We start from the raw sequence: 18418 nt of genomic DNA, 5'->3' as shown, positions 1-18418 counted from the left end.
TTTTTTTTATAAATTTTTGAAATTTTTTTGTTTGTTTTTTTTTTTGAGAAATTTTTCAAAACCTTATATCGATTTTTTTATAAGTTTCGGTTCAAGATGTTGATTATATGAATTGCTACAAAGTGACATACCAATTTTATTTAAAAATGTTTTTTTTTTTCAAAAAATTATTTAGAAAAAAATAGTTTTTTTTTTCTCTTTGCGACCCAGTCGCCCATTTTCTTTTCTTTAAAGATGACCATTTAAAAGATCACTTTTGACCACCCATTGCTTTTTATTATTATTATTACTATGTTTGATAGGCTTCAATTTATACATCGTTGATCAACCTTAAAAATTTTGGATACCTCTAAATTTTTTTTTTAATTTTTGAAATAAGATTTTTTTTCTAACCAACAATATTTTTACTTGCAAATGTGCCCTTAATTATGAAAGTGGACTAAGTCACTCCTAAAAATGGCCTCAAATCTAGCCTTAAAATAATTATTATTTAAGGGGTAAAGTTTATTTGAAAGCAAAATCGCAGTAAATAAACTTCTTTATTACATGAAAAAAATTGTTTTGTTTTTTGACTAAAAATGCAGTTTTATTTCGATTACATTGAATATTACGTCTGAAAGTTTTATCAAAATCGTTATATCCGTTTTCGAGTTATTTCCTGTAATTTGAAAAATTTCTATTCAGAGAGACAACGACGACGTGATGTCATAATTTTGTCTTAAGTTTCCTTTGGAAAAAAGCACCATAAAAATAATACAAATTCAAAATTCAATTATTATAAAAAAAATTATATTGACTAAATCGAGCCCCATTGCCTTATAATTAACTAGGTAACACTTTGTCAATATTACAAAATTCCATTTATATTTTTTTGGCTCTTCGCCAAAGACAATAATATCCCAAAGCATGAAATCCAAAATAAATTGCTAGAATTGCAAAGAGATTTCGATACAAATTCGCCTCATTGAAACTGTATTTGTCGAGGACATCTTTTCCCGAATGGAAACATGGCAAATCATCACTCTCCTCAAAACAAGCTGAAATAAAATATTTTTTATAAGCTTCAAGCAACAAAAAGTCTCATATTACTAATATTTTGAACTCCATTCCATTGAACAATAGTCATAGCTTCATTAGCATACAGCATCCAGGAAAAATATTGTGTCCAAAAGAATGCCATAGGAAGGGTACTATAAAAAGGATATACATATGAAAGAAAAGTTGATAAATGTAAAGAGCAAACTTACCTAATTTTTATGAAAATTCCTGATGTAATCATGAAGATGTAATCCAACGGAACAAGATAGGCCATTGCCAAGGGAACTGAATTGAAAGCTGTTGAGAAGAAGCACCCACAAGCTGTTGCCACATTCATGACTAGAACCACACAAACAGCTGTTATGGCAAAGGCATAGAAAGTTGCTCTCAATCCTGCTATCCAATAGCAGATTATGACAAAGAGCAAAGGTTCTATAATCATTCCAGGAAGCTGAAAAAAGTGTTAGAACATTTCTTTAAGTTATGAAAAAATCAAGTTACTACAACTTACCAAAGCCAATATATTCCCAATGTAATACTGCGCTGTCGAATACATTCCACAACGAGTTTCTCGAAGAAATAGCGGAAATCCTTGAGGGAAAACATTCAATATCGAATACATCGGATGGTAGGTATTTTCAGAAATCATCACAAACAATGCTCCTTGAACAGCTTGAACTCCAAGCTGTGATTTATCGGTCGTTCCTGCAAAACATGCTCCAATAATAATAGCAATCGCCATTTTCTGAACAAATCGCAACATTTGAACAGCTGGATCTCTAAAAGCTGCAATTGTCGCTCGACGCCACACCCAATAGAATCGCTTCGGCCATAGCGGTGGGGAGAATGTATCCAATTCGGAATCAAATGGAAAGTCACCAGTTTGAGCCATGTGGAACTCCAAGTTCACCAACATGTCTCTTTGTTTAGCTGCAGAACTTACAGCGAAAAGATCGCAGAGATATTGTGCTGATCTTTGGGAAGCTTGTTCATAACCAGGATCAGTTGCTAGAACACCAATTAGAAAATCAGCTGGATTGTAGGCTTCTGGACAGTGATAGCCATTTTCGGCAAAGAATGCCAAAGCATTCTCTGGGGAACCAGTAAAAGCTACTCGGCCGTCAGCCAGGAGAAGAACATTGTTGAACATGTTAAATAGCTGACTTGAAGGCTGATGAATAGTGCATAGGATTGTAGTTCCTTTTTTGGCTAAATCATAGAGCGTTTGGACCAATTGTTGTGCACTAAACGAATCCAATCCAGTTGTGGGCTCATCGCAAAATAATATCAGAGGATTGTTGAGGAGTTCAACTGCAAAGGCAAGTCGCTTGCGTTCACCTCCCGAAAGGACCTTATCATCATCTCCACCTCCGATTCTTGTGTTAGCCTTGCCTATCAAACCAGTTCTTTCTAATAACTCAGCTATTATAATTCTTCTTTCTGCTTTGCTGACGCGCCTATCAAGGCGAAGATGTGCCTGTAAAAGACGACGAGTTTGAATTTTTGAGTAAAAATGTATAAGAAGCCATGTCAGAGGGCATTACCATAAAGTTTATATGCTCCAAAACTGTGAGCTGTCCTATGAATAAGTCGTCTTGGTAGACATATCCACTTAGTCGATGCATAAAAGGGCCTATTCTTCTACCGTTTATTAGAATATCGCCTTGGACTATTGTTCCGGCTAAGAAAAAATTGTTTTGAATACGGAATATAATAGTTACAAATTACTTAGTTTACCAGTCTGTCGAAATGCCAAGGCTGACATGAGCGTTGTCTTTCCAGAACCACTGAAAAAGATAAGAATGTGTGTTAAATTTTTTTGAAAGTATGTTTTTAATTTAAATATCAATTCAGGAGTTATCTGCCTCCGAAAGTAAAAAAAAAAAAAATATTTCGATTGCAAATTATTTTGCAACCAGACGACCAAAAAACTTTTGATTTTCAGTGATGAATAGAGCTTGATGAGCCCTTTGATAACTCATTCCGTGGATTTGGAGAAAATCTTTGAAAATGGATTTTTTTCAGACTTGCATTTACATATTTCGAGAATCCAAAAAAAAAAAAATAAGTTTGTAATTTTTCTGCCTAAATGCACAAGAAGCCAGTTTATTGTGAACTTATGCCTGCCATCAAAAAGTTTTTCTAAGACCTTGGCTCCGAGTTATCTGCCTCCGAAAGTAAGAAAAAAAATATTTCGATTGCAAATTATTTTGCAACCAGACGGCCGAAAAACTTTTGGTTTTTAGTGATGAATAGAACTTTGATAGCCCTTTCTTTTGATGTCTCATTCGGTAGATTTAACGAACATTTTTGAAAATCGATTTTTTTCAGATAAGGGGTACCCTTGCCTTTATTTCGAAAATCAAAAAAAAAAAAAAAATAAGTTTGTAATTTTTGTGCCTAAAGGCATAGACCTGTACACTGTGAACTGGTGTCTGCAATCAAAGACTTTTTCTAAAATCTTGGCGCCAAGTTATCGGTTTCCGAAAATAAGAACAAAAAATTTCGATTGGGTCATGCCCGTGGGGAATTTGAAATGCCCCATATGGGGCATGACCCACATGGGGGTCATGCACCATGTGGGTCATGCCCCATGTGGGTCATGCCCCATGTGGGTCATGCCCATGTGGGTCATGCCCCACGTGGGTCATGCCCCATATGGGTCATGCCCCATGTGGGTCATGCCGCATGTGGGTCATGCCCCATGTGGGTCATGCCCCATGTGGGTCATGCCCCATGTGGGTCATGCCCCACGTGGGGCATTTGAAATGCCCCATATGGGTCATGCCCCACGTGGGTCATGCCCCATGCTGGTCATGCCCCATGTTGGTCATGCCCCATGTGGGTCATGCCCCACGTGGGGCATTTGAAATGCCCCATATGGGTCATGCCAGACGTGGGTCATGCCCCATGTGGGTCATGCCTCATGTGTGGGTCATGCCCCACGTGGGTCATGCCTCATGTGGGTCATGCCCCACGTGGGTCATTTGAAATGCCCCATATGGGTCATGCCCCATGTTGGTCATGCCCCATGTGGGTCATGCCCCATGTGGGTCATGCCCCATGTGGGTCATGCCACATGTGGGTCATGCCCCATGTGGATCATGCCCCATGTGGGTCATGCCCCATGTGGGTCATGCCCCATGTGGGTCATGCCCCACGTGGGTCATTTGAAATGCCCCATATGGGTCATGCCCCATGTTGGTCATGCCCCATGTGGGTCATGCCACATGTGGGTCATGCCCCATGTGGGTCATGCCCCATGTGGGTCATTTGAAATGCCCCATGTGGGTCATGCCCCATGTGGGTCATGCCACATGTGGGTCATGCCCCATGTGGGTCATGCCCCATGTGGGTCATGCCCCATGTGGGTCATGCCTCATGTGGGTCATGCCCCACGTGGGTCATTTGAAATGCCCCATATGGGTCATGCCCCATGTTGGTCATGCCCCATGTGGGTCATGCCCCATGTGGGTCATGCCCCATGTGGGTCATGCCACATGTGGGTCATGCCCCATGTGGGTCATGCCCCATGTGGGTCATGCCCCACGTGGGTCATGCCCCATGTGGGTCATGCTCCATGTGGGTCATGCCCCATGTGGGTCATGTCCCATGTGGGTCATGCTCCATGTGGGTCATGCCCCATGTGGGTCATGTCCCATGTGGGTCATGCTCCATGTGGGTCATGCCACATGTGGGTCATGCCCCATGTGGGTCATGCCCCATGTGGGTCATGCCCCACGTGGGTCATGCCCCATGTGGGTCATGCCCCATGTGGGTCATGCCACATGTGGGTCATGCCTCATGTGGGTCATGCCCCACGTGGGTCATTTGAAATGCCCCATATGGGTCATGCCCCATGTTGGTCATGCCCCATGTGGGTCATGCCCCATGTGGGTCATGCCCCATGTGGGTCATGCCACATGTGGGTCATGCCCCATGTGGGTCATGCCCCATGTGGGTCATGCCCCACGTGGGTCATGCCCCATGTGGGTCATGCCCCATGTGGGTCATGCCCCACGTGGGTCATGCCCCATGTGGGTCATGCCCCATTTGGGTCATGCCTCAGAAAGAAATTTGCTAAAAAGTCATTAATGATAATGATAAAAATGATTTTTTTTAGTAAAAGCTTGATGTAAAAATGGAAAATTGCGAAGCGGAGGACCTTCCCATTAATATAAAGAGTTCATATTTGGTGTGCATATTCTAGAGGTGTCTAGCAATCGATTTTTTGGAGTACAAAATAAAAAAAAATTAATTTCGATTTATTTGAATGCATATGCATATGCAGATAAAAATCATCATAAAAATCACGTAACAAACACATCACATTTGTTTAGTTTATCTCTCTTTAATTTATTTATTTTTTTTTAAGAAAATTTCAAGCTATGTTATGTCTTCTAATTACCTTTACCTATCATATTTTAAAATAAATATAGAATACCTACATTTTTTTTAAAATACCAGAAAATATCTTTCGAAGCCAAAAGTGAAGGTTTATTCAAATGTAAAAACAATACCAACTCTAGTGACCTTTTAATGGTAAACAATTCCAGCCCAATACACAATCTCAACTAAGTTTTTTGTTTTTTTTTTGTTAAGTTTTCATAATTTATATGTACATAAATAATTTATATGTAAATGATTTATATGTAAATGATTTTGTTCAAATTAAAAACATATTTATAAAAATTTGAATTTGGTTGTCTTTTTTTTTCATCTCGGTCAGTGAGATTAAAGAGTGTTATGACCCCCCCCAAACAAAATTTCTGGATCCGCGCCTGCATGTGGGTCATTTGAAATGCCCCATGTGGGTCATGCCCCACGTGCGTCATGCCCCATGTGGGTCATGCCCCATGTGGGTCATGCCCCATGTGGGTCATGCCCCATGTGGGTCATGCCCCACGTGGGGCATTTGAAATGCCCCATATGGGTCATGCCCCACGTGGGTCATGCCCCATGCTGGTCATGCCCCATGTTGGTCATGCCCCATGTGGGTCATGCCCCACGTGGGGCATTTGAAATGCCCCATATGGGTCATGCCAGACGTGGGTCATGCCCCATGTGGGTCATGCCTCATGTGTGGGTCATGCCCCACGTGGGTCATGCCTCATGTGGGTCATGCCCCACGTGGGTCATTTGAAATGCCCCATATGGGTCATGCCCCATGTTGGTCATGCCCCATGTGGGTCATGCCCCATGTGGGTCATGCCCCATGTGGGTCATGCCACATGTGGGTCATGCCCCATGTGGATCATGCCCCATGTGGGTCATGCCCCATGTGGGTCATGCCCCATGTGGGTCATGCCCCACGTGGGTCATTTGAAATGCCCCATATGGGTCATGCCCCATGTTGGTCATGCCCCATGTGGGTCATGCCACATGTGGGTCATGCCCCATGTGGGTCATGCCCCATGTGGGTCATTTGAAATGCCCCATATGGGTCATGCCCCATGTTGGTCATGCCCCATGTGGGTCATGCCCCATGTGGGTCATGCCACATGTGGGTCATGCCCCATGTGGGTCATGCCCCATGTGGGTCATGCCCCATGTGGGTCATGCCTCATGTGGGTCATGCCCCACGTGGGTCATTTGAAATGCCCCATATGGGTCATGCCCCATGTTGGTCATGCCCCATGTGGGTCATGCCCCATGTGGGTCATGCCCCATGTGGGTCATGCCACATGTGGGTCATGCCCCATGTGGGTCATGCCCCATGTGGGTCATGCCCCATGTGGGTCATGCCCCATGTGGGTCATGCCCCATGTGGGTCATGCCCCACGTGGGTCATGCCCCATGTGGGTCATGCCCCACGTGGGTCATGCCCCATGTGGGTCATGCCCCACGTGGGTCATGCCCCATGTGGGTCATGCCCCACGTGGGTCATGCCCCATGTGGGTCATGCCCCACGTGGGTCATGCCCCATGTGGGTCATGCCCCATGTGGGTCATGTCCCATGTGGGTCATGCTCCATGTGGGTCATGCCCCATGTGGGTCATGTCCCATGTGGGTCATGCTCCATGTGGGTCATGCCACATGTGGGTCATGCCCCATGTGGGTCATGCCCCATGTGGGTCATGCCCCATGTGGGTCATGCCCCACGTGGGTCATGCCCCATGTGGGTCATGCCCCATGTGGGTCATGCCACATGTGGGTCATGCCTCATGTGGGTCATGCCCCACGTGGGTCATTTGAAATGCCCCATATGGGTCATGCCCCATGTTGGTCATGCCCCATGTGGGTCATGCCCCATGTGGGTCATGCCCCATGTGGGTCATGCCACATGTGGGTCATGCCCCATGTGGGTCATGCCCCATGTGGGTCATGCCCCATTTGGGTCATGCCTCAGAAAGAAATTTGCTAAAAAGTCATTAATGATAATGATAAAAATGATTTTTTTTAGTAAAAGCTTGATGTAAAAATGGAAAATTGCGAAGCGGAGGACCTTCCCATTAATATAAAGAGTTCATATTTGGTGTGCATATTCTAGAGGTGTCTAGCAATCGATTTTTTGGAGTACAAAATAAAAAAAAATTAATTTCGATTTATTTGAATGCATATGCATATGCAGATAAAAATCATCATAAAAATCACGTAACAAACACATCACATTTGTTTAGTTTATCTCTCTTTAATTTATTTATTTTTTTTTAAGAAAATTTCAAGCTATGTTATGTCTTCTAATTACCTTTACCTATCATATTTTAAAATAAATATAGAATACCTACATTTTTTTTAAAATACCAGAAAATATCTTTCGAAGCCAAAAGTGAAGGTTTATTCAAATGTAAAAACAATACCAACTCTAGTGACCTTTTAATGGTAAACAATTCCAGCCCAATACACAATCTCAACTAAGTTTTTTGTTTTTTTTTTGTTAAGTTTTCATAATTTATATGTACATAAATAATTTATATGTAAATGATTTATATGTAAATGATTTTGTTCAAATTAAAAACATATTTATAAAAATTTGAATTTGGTTGTCTTTTTTTTTCATCTCGGTCAGTGAGATTAAAGAGTGTTATGACCCCCCCCAAACAAAATTTCTGGATCCGCGCCTGCATGTGGGTCATTTGAAATGCCCCATGTGGGTCATGCCCCACGTGCGTCATGCCCCATGTGGGTCATGTCCCATGTGGGTCATGCTCCATGTAGGTCATGCCCCATAAGGGGCATTTGAAATGCCCCTTATGGGGTCATGCCCCATGTGGGTCATGCCCCACGTGGGGCATTTGAAATGACCCAAATGGGGCATGACCCACGTGGGGCATGACCCACGTGGGGCATGACCCACATGGGGCATTTCAAATGCCCCACGTGGGGCATGACCCACATGGGGCATTTCAAATGCCGTACGTGGGGCATGACCCACATGGGGCATGACCCACGTGGGGCATGACCCACATGGGGCATGACCCACGTGGGGCATGACCAACATGGGTCATGCCGCACGTGGGGCATTTGAAATGCCCCATATGGGTCATGCCCCACATGGGTCATGCCTCATGTGGGTCATCCCCACGTGGGTCATGCATGTGAGTCATGCCCCACGTGGGTCATGCCCCATGTTGGTCATGCCCCACATGGCGCATGACCCACGTGGGGCTTGACCCACATGTTGGGCATGACCCATGTGGGTCATGCCCCACATGGGTCATGCCCCATATGGGTCATGCCCCATGTGGGTCAACCCGCATGTGGGTCATGCCCCATGTGGGTCATGCCCCATGTGGGTCATGCTCCATGTGGGTCATGCCCCACGTGGGGCATTTGAAATGCCCCATATGGGTCATGCCCCACGTGGGTCATGCCCCATGCTGGTCATGCCCCATGTTGGTCATGCCCCATGTGGGTCATGCCCCACGTGGGGCATTTGAAATGCCCCATATGGGTCATGCCCCACGTGGGTCATGCCCCATGTGGGTCATGCCCCACGTGGGTCATGCCCCATGTGGGTCATGCCTCATGTTGGGCATTTGAAATGCCCCATATGGGTCATGCCCCGTGTGGGTCATGCCCCATGTGGGTCATGCCTCATGTGGGTCATGCCCCACGTGGGGCATTTGAAATGCCCCATATGGGTCATGCCCCATGTTGGTCATGCCCCATGTGGGTCATGCCCCATGTGGGTCATGCCCCACGTGGGTCATGCCCCATGTTGGTCATGCCCCACGTGGGTCATGCCCCATGTGGGTCATGCCCCACGTGGGGCATTTGAAATGCCCCATATGGGTCATGCCCCGTGTGGGTCATGCCCCATGTGGGTCATGCCTCATGTGGGTCATGCCCCACGTGGGGCATTTGAAATGCCCCATATGGGTCATGCCCCATGTTGGTCATGCCCCATGTGGGTCATGCCCCATGTGGGTCATGCCCCATGTGGGTCATGCCCCATGTGGGTCATGCCCCATGTGGGTCATGCCCCATGTGGGTCATGCCCCATGTGGGTCATGCCCCATGTGGGTCATGCCCCATGTGGGTCATGCCCCATGTGGGTCATGCCCCATGTGGGTCATGCCCCACGTGGGTCATGCCCCATGTGGGTCATGCCCCACGTGGGTCATGCCCTATATGGGTCATGCCCCATGTGGGTCATGCCCCACGTGGGTCATGCCCCATGTGGGTCATGCCCAATGTGGGTCATGCCCCACGTGGGTCATGCCCCATGTGGGTCATGCCCCATGTGGGTCATTTGAAATGCCCCATGTGGGTCATGCCCCGCGTGCGTCATGCCCCATGTGGGTCATGTCCCATGTGGGTCATGTCCCATGTGGGTCATGCCCCATAAGGGGCATTTGAAATGCCCCAAATGGGTCATGCCCCACGTGGGTCATGCCCCATGTGGGTCATGCCCCACGTGGGGCATTTGAAATGCCCCATGTGGGTCATGCCCCACGTGGGTCATGCCCCACGTGGGTCATGCCCCATTTGGGTCATGCCCCATGTGGGTCATGCCCCATGTGGGTCATGCCCCATGTGGGTCATTCCGCAAGTGGGGCATTTGAAATGCCCCATATGGGTCATGCCCCACATGGGTCATGCCTCATGTGGGTCATCCCCACGTGGGTCATGCATGTGAGTCATGCCCCACGTGGGTCATGCCCCATGTTGGTCATGCCCCACGTGGGTCATGCCCCATGTGGGTCATGCCCCATGTGGGACATTTGAAATGCCCCATATGGGTCATGCCCCATGTGGGTCATGCCCCACGTGGGGCATGACTCACATGCATGACCCACGTGGGGATGACCCACATGAGGCATGACCCATGTGGGGCATGACCCATATGGGGCATTTCAAATGCCCCACGTGCGGCATGACCCACATGGGGCATGACCCACATGGGGCATGACCCACATGGGGCATTTCAAATGCCCCACGTGTGGCATGACCCACATGGGGCATGACCCACGTGGGGCATGACCCATTTGGGGCATTTCAAATGCCCCTTATGGGGCATGACCCACATGGGACATGACCCACATGGGACATGACCCACATGGGGCATGACGCACGCGGGGCATGACCCACATGGGGCATTTCAAATGACCCACATGGGGCATGACCCACATGGGGCATGACCCACGTGGGGCATGACCCACATTGGGCATGACCCACATGGGGCATGACCCACATGGGGCATGACCCACGTGGGGCATGACCCACATGGGGCATGACCCATATAGGGCATGACCCACGTGGGGCATGACCCACATGGGGCATGACCCACATGGGGCATGACCCACATGGGGCATGACCAACATGGGGCATGACCCATATGGGGCATTTCAAATGCCCCACGTGGGGCATGACCCACATGAGGCATGACCCACATGGGGCATGACCCACATGGGGCATGACCCACATGGGGCATGACCCACATGGGGCATGACCAACATGGGGCATGACCCATATGGGGCATTTCAAATGCCCCACGTGGGGCATGACCCACATGAGGCATGACCCACATGGGGCATGACCCACACGGGGCATGACCCATATGGGGCATTTCAAATGCCCCACGTGGGGCATGACCCATGTGGGTCATGCCCCATGTGGGGCATTTGAAATGCCCCATATGGGTCATGCCCCATGTGGGTCATGCCCCACGTGGGTCATGCCCCACGTGGGTCATGCCCCATGTGGGTCATGCCCCATGTGGGTCATGCCCCATGTGGGTCATGCCCCACGTTTGTCATGCCCCATGTCGGTCATGCCCCATGTGGGTTATTTGAAACGCCCCATATGGGTCATACCCCACGTGGGTCATGCCCCATGTGGATCATGCCCCATGTGGGTCATGCCCCACGTGGGTCATGCCCCATGGGGGTCATGCCCCATGGGGGTCATGCCCCATGTGGGTCATGCCCCACGTGGGGCATTTGAAATGCCCCATATGGGTCATGCCCCACGTGGTTCATGCCCCATGTGGTTCATGCCCCACCTGCGTCATGCCCCATGTGGGTCATGTCCCATGTGGGTCATGCTCCATGTGGGTCATGCCCCACGTGGGTCATGCCCCATGTGGGTCATGCCCAACGTGGGGCATTTGAAATGCCCCATGTGGGTCATGCCCAACGTGGGTCATGCCCCACGTGGGTCATGCCCCATGTGGGTCATGCCCCATGTGGGTCATGCCGCACGTGGGGCATTTGAAATGCCCCATATGGGTCATGCCCCATGTGGGTCATGCCCCACGTGGGTCATGCCCCATGTTGGTCATGCCCCACGTGGGTCATGCCCCACGTGGGTCATGCCCCACGTGGGTCATGCCCCATGTGGGTCATTTGAAATGCCCCATATGGGTCATGCCCCACGTGGGTCATGCCCCATGTGGATCATGCCCCACGTGGGGCATTTTAAATGCCCCATATGGGTCATGCCCCACGTGGGGGCATTTCAAATGCCCCACGTGGGGCATGACACACATGGGGCATGACCCATATGGGGCATTTTAAATGCATATGAAATGCCCCATATGGGTCATGCCCCATGTTGGGCATGCCCCATGTGAATCATGCCCAATGTGGGTCATGCCCCATGTGGGTCATGCCCCACGTGGGGCATTTGAAATGCCCCATATGGGTCATGCCCCATGTTGGTCATGACCCATGTGGGTCATGCCCCATGTGGGTCATGCTCCACGTGGGGCATTTGAAATGCCCCATATGGGTCATGCCCCATGTTGGGCATGCCCCATGTGAATCATGCCCAATGTGGGTCATGCCCCATGTGGGTCATGCCCCACGTGGGGCATTTGAAATGCCCCATATGGGTCATGCCCCGTGTGGGTCATGCCCCATGTGGGTCATGCCTCATGTGGGTCATGCCCCACGTGGGGCATTTGAAATGCCCCATATGGGTCATGCCCCATGTTGGTCATGCCCCATGTGGGTCATGCCCCATGTGGGTCATGCCCCATGTGGGTCATGCCCCATGTGGGTCATGCCTCATGTGGGTCATGCCCCACGTGGGGCATTTGAAATGCCCCATATGGGTCATGCCCCATGTTGGTCATGCCCCATGTGGGTCATGCCCCATGTGGGTCATGCCCCATGTGAATCATGCCCCATGTGGGCAATATTTTCAAAACGATCCAACGAATTTTTTATCTGTCCCGGGTTTCGCTTCCAGAAATATGGTCACCGTAGTCATGCCCCATGTTGGTCATGCCCCATGTGGGTCATGCCCCATGTGAATCATGCCCCATGTGGGTCATGACCCACATGGGGCATGACCCACGTGGGCATGACCCACGTGGGCATGACCCACGTGGGCATGACCCACATGGGGCATGACCCACATGGGGCATGACCCACATGGGTTATGACCCACATGGGGCATGACCCACGTGGGGCATGACCCACATGGGGCATGACCCACATGTGGCATGACCCACGTGGGCATGACCCACATGGGACATGACCCACATGGGGCATGACCCACATGGGGCATGACCCACGTGGGCATGACCCACATGGGGCATGACCCACATGGGGCATGACCCACATGGGTTATGACCCACATGGGGCATGACCCACGTGGGGCATGACCCACATGGGGCATGACTTACGTGGGGCATGAACCACATGGGGCATGACCCACGTGGGGCATGACCCACATGGGGCATGACCCACGTGGGGCATGACCCACGTGGGGGCATGACCCACATGGGGCATGACCCACATGGGGCATTACCCACATGGGGCATGACCCACGTGGGGCATGACACATATGGGGCAATTCAAATGCCCCACGTGGGGCATGACCCACGTGGGGGCATGACCCACATGGGGCATGACCCACATGGGGCATTACCCACATGGGGCATGACCCACGTGGGGCATGACCCACATGGGGCATGACTTACGTGGGGCATGAACCACATGGGGCATGACCCACGTGGGGCATGACCCACATGGGGCATGACCCACGTGGGGCATGACCCACATGGGGCATGACCCATATGGGGCATGACCCACATGGGGCATGACCCACGGGGGGCATGACCCACATGCTGCATGACCCACGGGGGCATGACCCATATGGGGCATTTCAAATGCCCCACGTGGGGCATGACCCACATGGGGCATGACCCACGTGGGGCATGACCCACGTGGGGCATGACCTATATGGGGCATGACCCACATGGGGCATGACCCACATGGGGCATGACCCACGTGGGGCATGACCCACATGGGGCATTTCAAATGCCCCACATGGGGTATGACCCATATGGGGCATTACCCACGTGGGGCATGACCCACATGGGGCATGACCCACGTGGGGCATGACCCACATGGGGCATGACCCACGTGGGGCATGACCCACATGGGGTATGACCCACGTGGGGCATGACCCACGTGGGGCATGACCCACATGGGGCATGACCCACATGGGGCATTTCAAATGCCCCACATGGGGTATGACCCATATGGGGCATTTTAAATGCCCCACATGGGGCATGACCCACGTGGGGCATGACCCATAAGAGGCATTTCAAATGCCACACGTGGGGCATGACCCACATGAGGCATGACCCACATGGGGCATGACCCACGGGGGCATGACCCACGTTTGGCATGACCCACATGGGGCATTTTAAATGCCCCATATGGGTCATGCCCCATGTGGGTCATGCCCCATGTGGGTCATGCCCCACGTGGGTCATGCCCCATGTGGGTCATGCCCCACGTGGGTCATGCCCCATGTGGGTGATGCCCCATGTGGGTCATGCCCCATGTGGGTCATGCCCCACGTGGGTCATGCCCCATGCGGGTCATGCCCCATGTGGGTCATGCCCCACGTGGGTCATGCCCCATGCGGGTCATGCCCCATGTGGGTGATGCCCCATGTGGGTCATGCCCCATGTGGGTCATGCCCCACGTGGGTCATGCCCCATGCGGGTCATGCCCCATGTGGGTCATGCCCCATATGGGGAATGCCCCACATGGGGCACTTGAAATGCCTTATACGGATCATGCCCCACGTGGGGCATTTCAAAAAAATATGGAAGGAAAAGAAAAAATCCATTTTCAAAAATTTTCTCCAAATCCACCGAATGATACATCAAAAGAAAGGGCTCATCGAGCTCTATTCATAACTGAAAACCAAAAGTTTCTTGGTCCGTTTTCTCCAAACCCACCGAACGAGAGAGACATCATAAGAATGGGCTCCTCGAGCTCTATTCATAACTGAAACCCAAAAGTGTCTTGGTCGTCTGGTTGTTAAATTATTTGCATTCAAAATTCGAAATATTTTTTTCTTAGTTTCGGAGACCGGAAACTCGGAGCCAAGGTCATAGAAAAATTTTTGATTGCAGGTATAAGTTCTCAGTGAAAAAGCCTATGTATTCAGGCACAAAAATTACAATTTTATTTTTTTTTTCTTATTTTCGAAAAAAATGCAAGGGGTACCCCTTGTCTACCCCTTCCATTTTTTTTTTCGAAAATCCGAATAAAATAAATTTGTAATTTTTGTGCCTAATGCACAGTCCTGTTCACTGTGAGTTTATGCTTGCCATACAAAACTTTTTCTAAGATCTTGGCTCCGAGTTATCTGCTTTCGAAAGTAAGAAAAAAATATTTCGATTGCAAATTATTTTGCAACAAGACGACCAAGAAACTTTTGGTTCAGACAAGGGGTACCCCTTGCAATTTTTTCGAAAATCCGAAAAAAATAAAATTGGCATTTTTGTGCCTATATGCATAGGCTTTTTCACTGAGAACTTGTATTTATATCCTCTACAAGAATCCGTTACTAATTTTCTCCGCCTTAGTTATCGTAATTTCCCCAAAAAATATAAAATACAAAAAAAAAATTTTTAACCAAAAATGGTTTTCTAAGGCGGAGAAAATTAGTAACGGATTCTTGTAGAGGATATAAATACAAGCATTTTTTACTATGGGAAGGGGGGGTCTATCTCCCCCCGTTTAGGAGGGAGGGGTAATTTTCTAAAAAAGTAACTCAAAATAAAAAAAAAATTATTTAAAAACGACGGCAACACCTACAGTTATGAGTGATACATTTTTCAAAAGGCAGAATATTACACTTTATATTAGTTTATAAATCAAGTTATTTTAATGAATACTTTTTGAAATAATCGATTTCAAAGTCAAATTTTGGGCAAAAAAAGTTGAAAATTACATTTTCAAGGTCATATATATATATGATGTGCACCGCTGAGGCCTGCCAGACCAAGATTTTCTAACTAAGCATGCTAAAAACTACCACTGTACGAATTTTCAGCCTTACAAGAGCTACCTTAGTCAAATGTGCCACTAGCTCTCCTACTATGAAGAGCCCTTTCTTTTTATGTCTCATTCGGTGGATTTGGAGAAAATTTTTGAAAATGGATTTTTTTCAGACAAGGGGTATCCCTTGCATTATTTTCGAAAATCCAAAAAAAAATAAATTTGTAATTTTTCTATCTAAATGTGTAAGGTTCCGAGACTTTGGGTTTAAATTCAATAACATACAAATCATTCAGATAGTCAATAGCGAAAAAAAAAAATTTGAATAAATTATGTCAACTTTGTAAAAGAAAAGTTCATATTCATCAAAAATTATTAATGTCATAGAAGTTGCTTCTTTGAAGCATGTTTTAGTATGGGTGTCTGAATAGCTAAAAAAAAACTTTTTACATACAAAATTTTGATTTTAGTTCAAAATAAATTATTTTTTTTTTTTATAATAACTTTATCTTGGGTAAATATTAAAATTTTGTCATATCATCATTACTATCTCAAATGTCAGCATATTATACATTTATGAAACATATTCTTACAAATAGCCTTTATCATTTCCTAAAGATTCACTTTCAGCATCTTGGTAACTCAATTTCAACTTCAAAATTCTAAAACACGCCACGCACGAGATTGTCTCTCTCTCGTTGAATAAACAAAAGAAAAATCTTAAAATCACAAAAAAATCACTGTCAGCGAAGATATAAAATCCTAATCTAAAATACTTGAATGGAACACATTCCTTATCACTATTTACTGACTTTGCTACCTTGGCCAAGGTAGTAGAAGAAAAAAAAATAAAAATAGAATTTTTATTACACGATGAGTGCATCGAAAGATTAAAGTATCTACATCACCTTAAATTAAACCATGTGTGTCCTCATTACTGTAACAGAGCGGGGGTGTAAACTGTACAGTAATATGATACAACCCTACATGAATTATGCAAACAAAATTCACTTAGCAGGGGTTACATAGAAAAACCAAACACATATTCGCAAATTTACTTTTTTTGTGTTAGCTTAGAATGCAGCAAAGCTGCAAAATCTATTACAGCAGTTCTGAGGAATCTCACCTTGAACCCATGAGAGCCATTAAATTTCCTGGTTGAACAGCTCCAGTGGAATTATTGATAATTCTTTTCATTTTGCTTAAACCCGAACCACCCGAGGTTGTGTAAACGCACAGGTCACGCCAAACGAGCGTTGCACCCTGTTCGGCAGGGGACCATTTGCTGTAACTACGCAAAGGTAAACTACGTTCGGAACTGTTGCGCGTCGAGATTTTCGAATCACTGGACGTTTTATTTCCCAAATCGGCGGCGGTGGTTTCGACATTTTGCATTTCCATTTCACTGAGGCCATTTTCCGCAACCGTTAACATTTCGGTAGACATTTTTAATTAACTAGCTAGGTGTTATTTTTTGTTGCCTATTTTTTTAAATGGCTGACTTTTTTTTTCTAGTTTAAATAAAATTAGATGACATCTGCATGCAAACGCGGCTGAATTATTACTGGAGAACACCTAGAGCTACCAGTCAGTTGCGGTGGTGCTTTTCCATAGTTACTTCACTCTAAATAATTTATCTGAAAGACTATAGAAATAATTTTTTACCTGGTTTGAGATATAGTGAATTTCACTAGCATCTTTTGTTGTTGCCTTATCAGAATTAATTTAAGAAATTAAAATTCACGAATACCTACATTCATGACACTATTCAGTATCTTTTAATTTTTTTTTTGTATTTTACAGCGGTTCAACAAAATTAAGGTTGTGTAATAAATCGGTTTTAATGCATGTGAGCATGTATGTTCCACTTAAACTTCTAAACTACTTATCACAATTTGTAAAATGAGGTACTGTTAGAAGCGCCTTACTGATTCGCTGGTCACTAAGTTTGAAAGTGATTAACAATAGACATTTGGTACAAGTTAAAGTGCTTTATTAAGAAGAAATAATTAATACAGCATACAAAATAGGAAATATTAATGCACGCCCACATCTAGCTTCCAGCGGTTTTCCACTTTCGCGCTATGCGGTTGAGCCGGTACGTTTTGCATACAGTTTCATCAAATCTGACTGAAAAATTGTAAATAGCGTGTTTTTTACTCACAACAAAAAAAAAGAGCCAAGAGCTAAAGTTTGGTTTCAAATTTGTATCAATACAATTTTTAATGTTCCCTTGACAATTTTTCTTTCAATTACCGATTTTAAAAGTTATTTGAAAAATTGCCAAGTAAACAATCAAAATTTTATTTTATTGATACAAATTTGAAACCAAATTTTAGAACTTGGTTTTGTGTCACCATAATTGCAACATAGGAGAACTTGGCTCTTTTTATAACAGTAATGTTTTTGTTGTGATATCACTAATTTTTGCACGGCATTGCTGAAGAGTTTAAAATCTGATGAAAATTCAGCGAAAATGGGCAGTTACCACGCCTCCTGTCTAAAATCTCAAATTAAAATTTTTTTCCTTTGTATAAGCTATCAGCTCTACCATTCTATCTTTCAAGACTTTGCGGTTATCAGAACTGCTCTATATGCAAAAATGGGCGGTTACCACGCCCCCTGAATCAAATTTTCGATTTTCTTCCTTTGTCCATAAGTCCCATCACCGTGTAAAATTACAA

General features: G+C 46.5%; 1 protein-coding gene across 1 annotated transcript; it reads right to left on the bottom strand.

Moving 5' to 3' along the window:
* Positions 1–769: 769 nt before the first annotated feature.
* Positions 770–17301, bottom strand: LOC129910950 (protein scarlet). The gene is made up of 7 exons (XM_055988556.1): positions 16861–17301; positions 2776–2825; positions 2583–2719; positions 1550–2515; positions 1248–1489; positions 1090–1190; positions 770–1037 (listed from the first exon to the last, which is right to left on the bottom strand). The coding sequence occupies exons 1-7, from the start codon at positions 17178–17180 to the stop codon at positions 862–864; spliced, it is 1992 nt and encodes a 663-aa protein (XP_055844531.1). The 5' UTR covers positions 17181–17301; the 3' UTR covers positions 770–861.
* Between the last annotated feature and the right edge of the window lie 1117 nt (positions 17302–18418).

The sequence above is a fragment of the Episyrphus balteatus genome, chromosome 2 (genome assembly GCF_945859705.1).
Source record: "Episyrphus balteatus chromosome 2, idEpiBalt1.1, whole genome shotgun sequence".
Lineage (NCBI taxonomy): Eukaryota > Metazoa > Arthropoda > Insecta > Diptera > Syrphidae > Episyrphus > Episyrphus balteatus.
The sequence above is the reverse complement of the archived record's forward strand: the minus strand, read 5'-3'. Positions and strand labels throughout refer to the sequence as shown.

Excerpts from the sequence above, each read along its gene's own strand:
- LOC129910950 (XM_055988556.1), bottom strand. The coding sequence starts at position 17,180 with ATGTCTACCGAAATGTTAACGGTTGCGGAAAATGGCCTCAGTGAAATG. Across the intron at positions 2,720-2,775 it reads CTTGGCATTTCGACAGACTG|CCGGAACAATAGTCCAAGGC; the intron begins GTAAACTAAGTA and ends ATTTTTTCTTAG. Across the intron at positions 1,490-1,549 it reads TTGGGAATATATTGGCTTTG|CTTCCTGGAATGATTATAGA; the intron begins GTAAGTTGTAGT and ends CACTTTTTTCAG.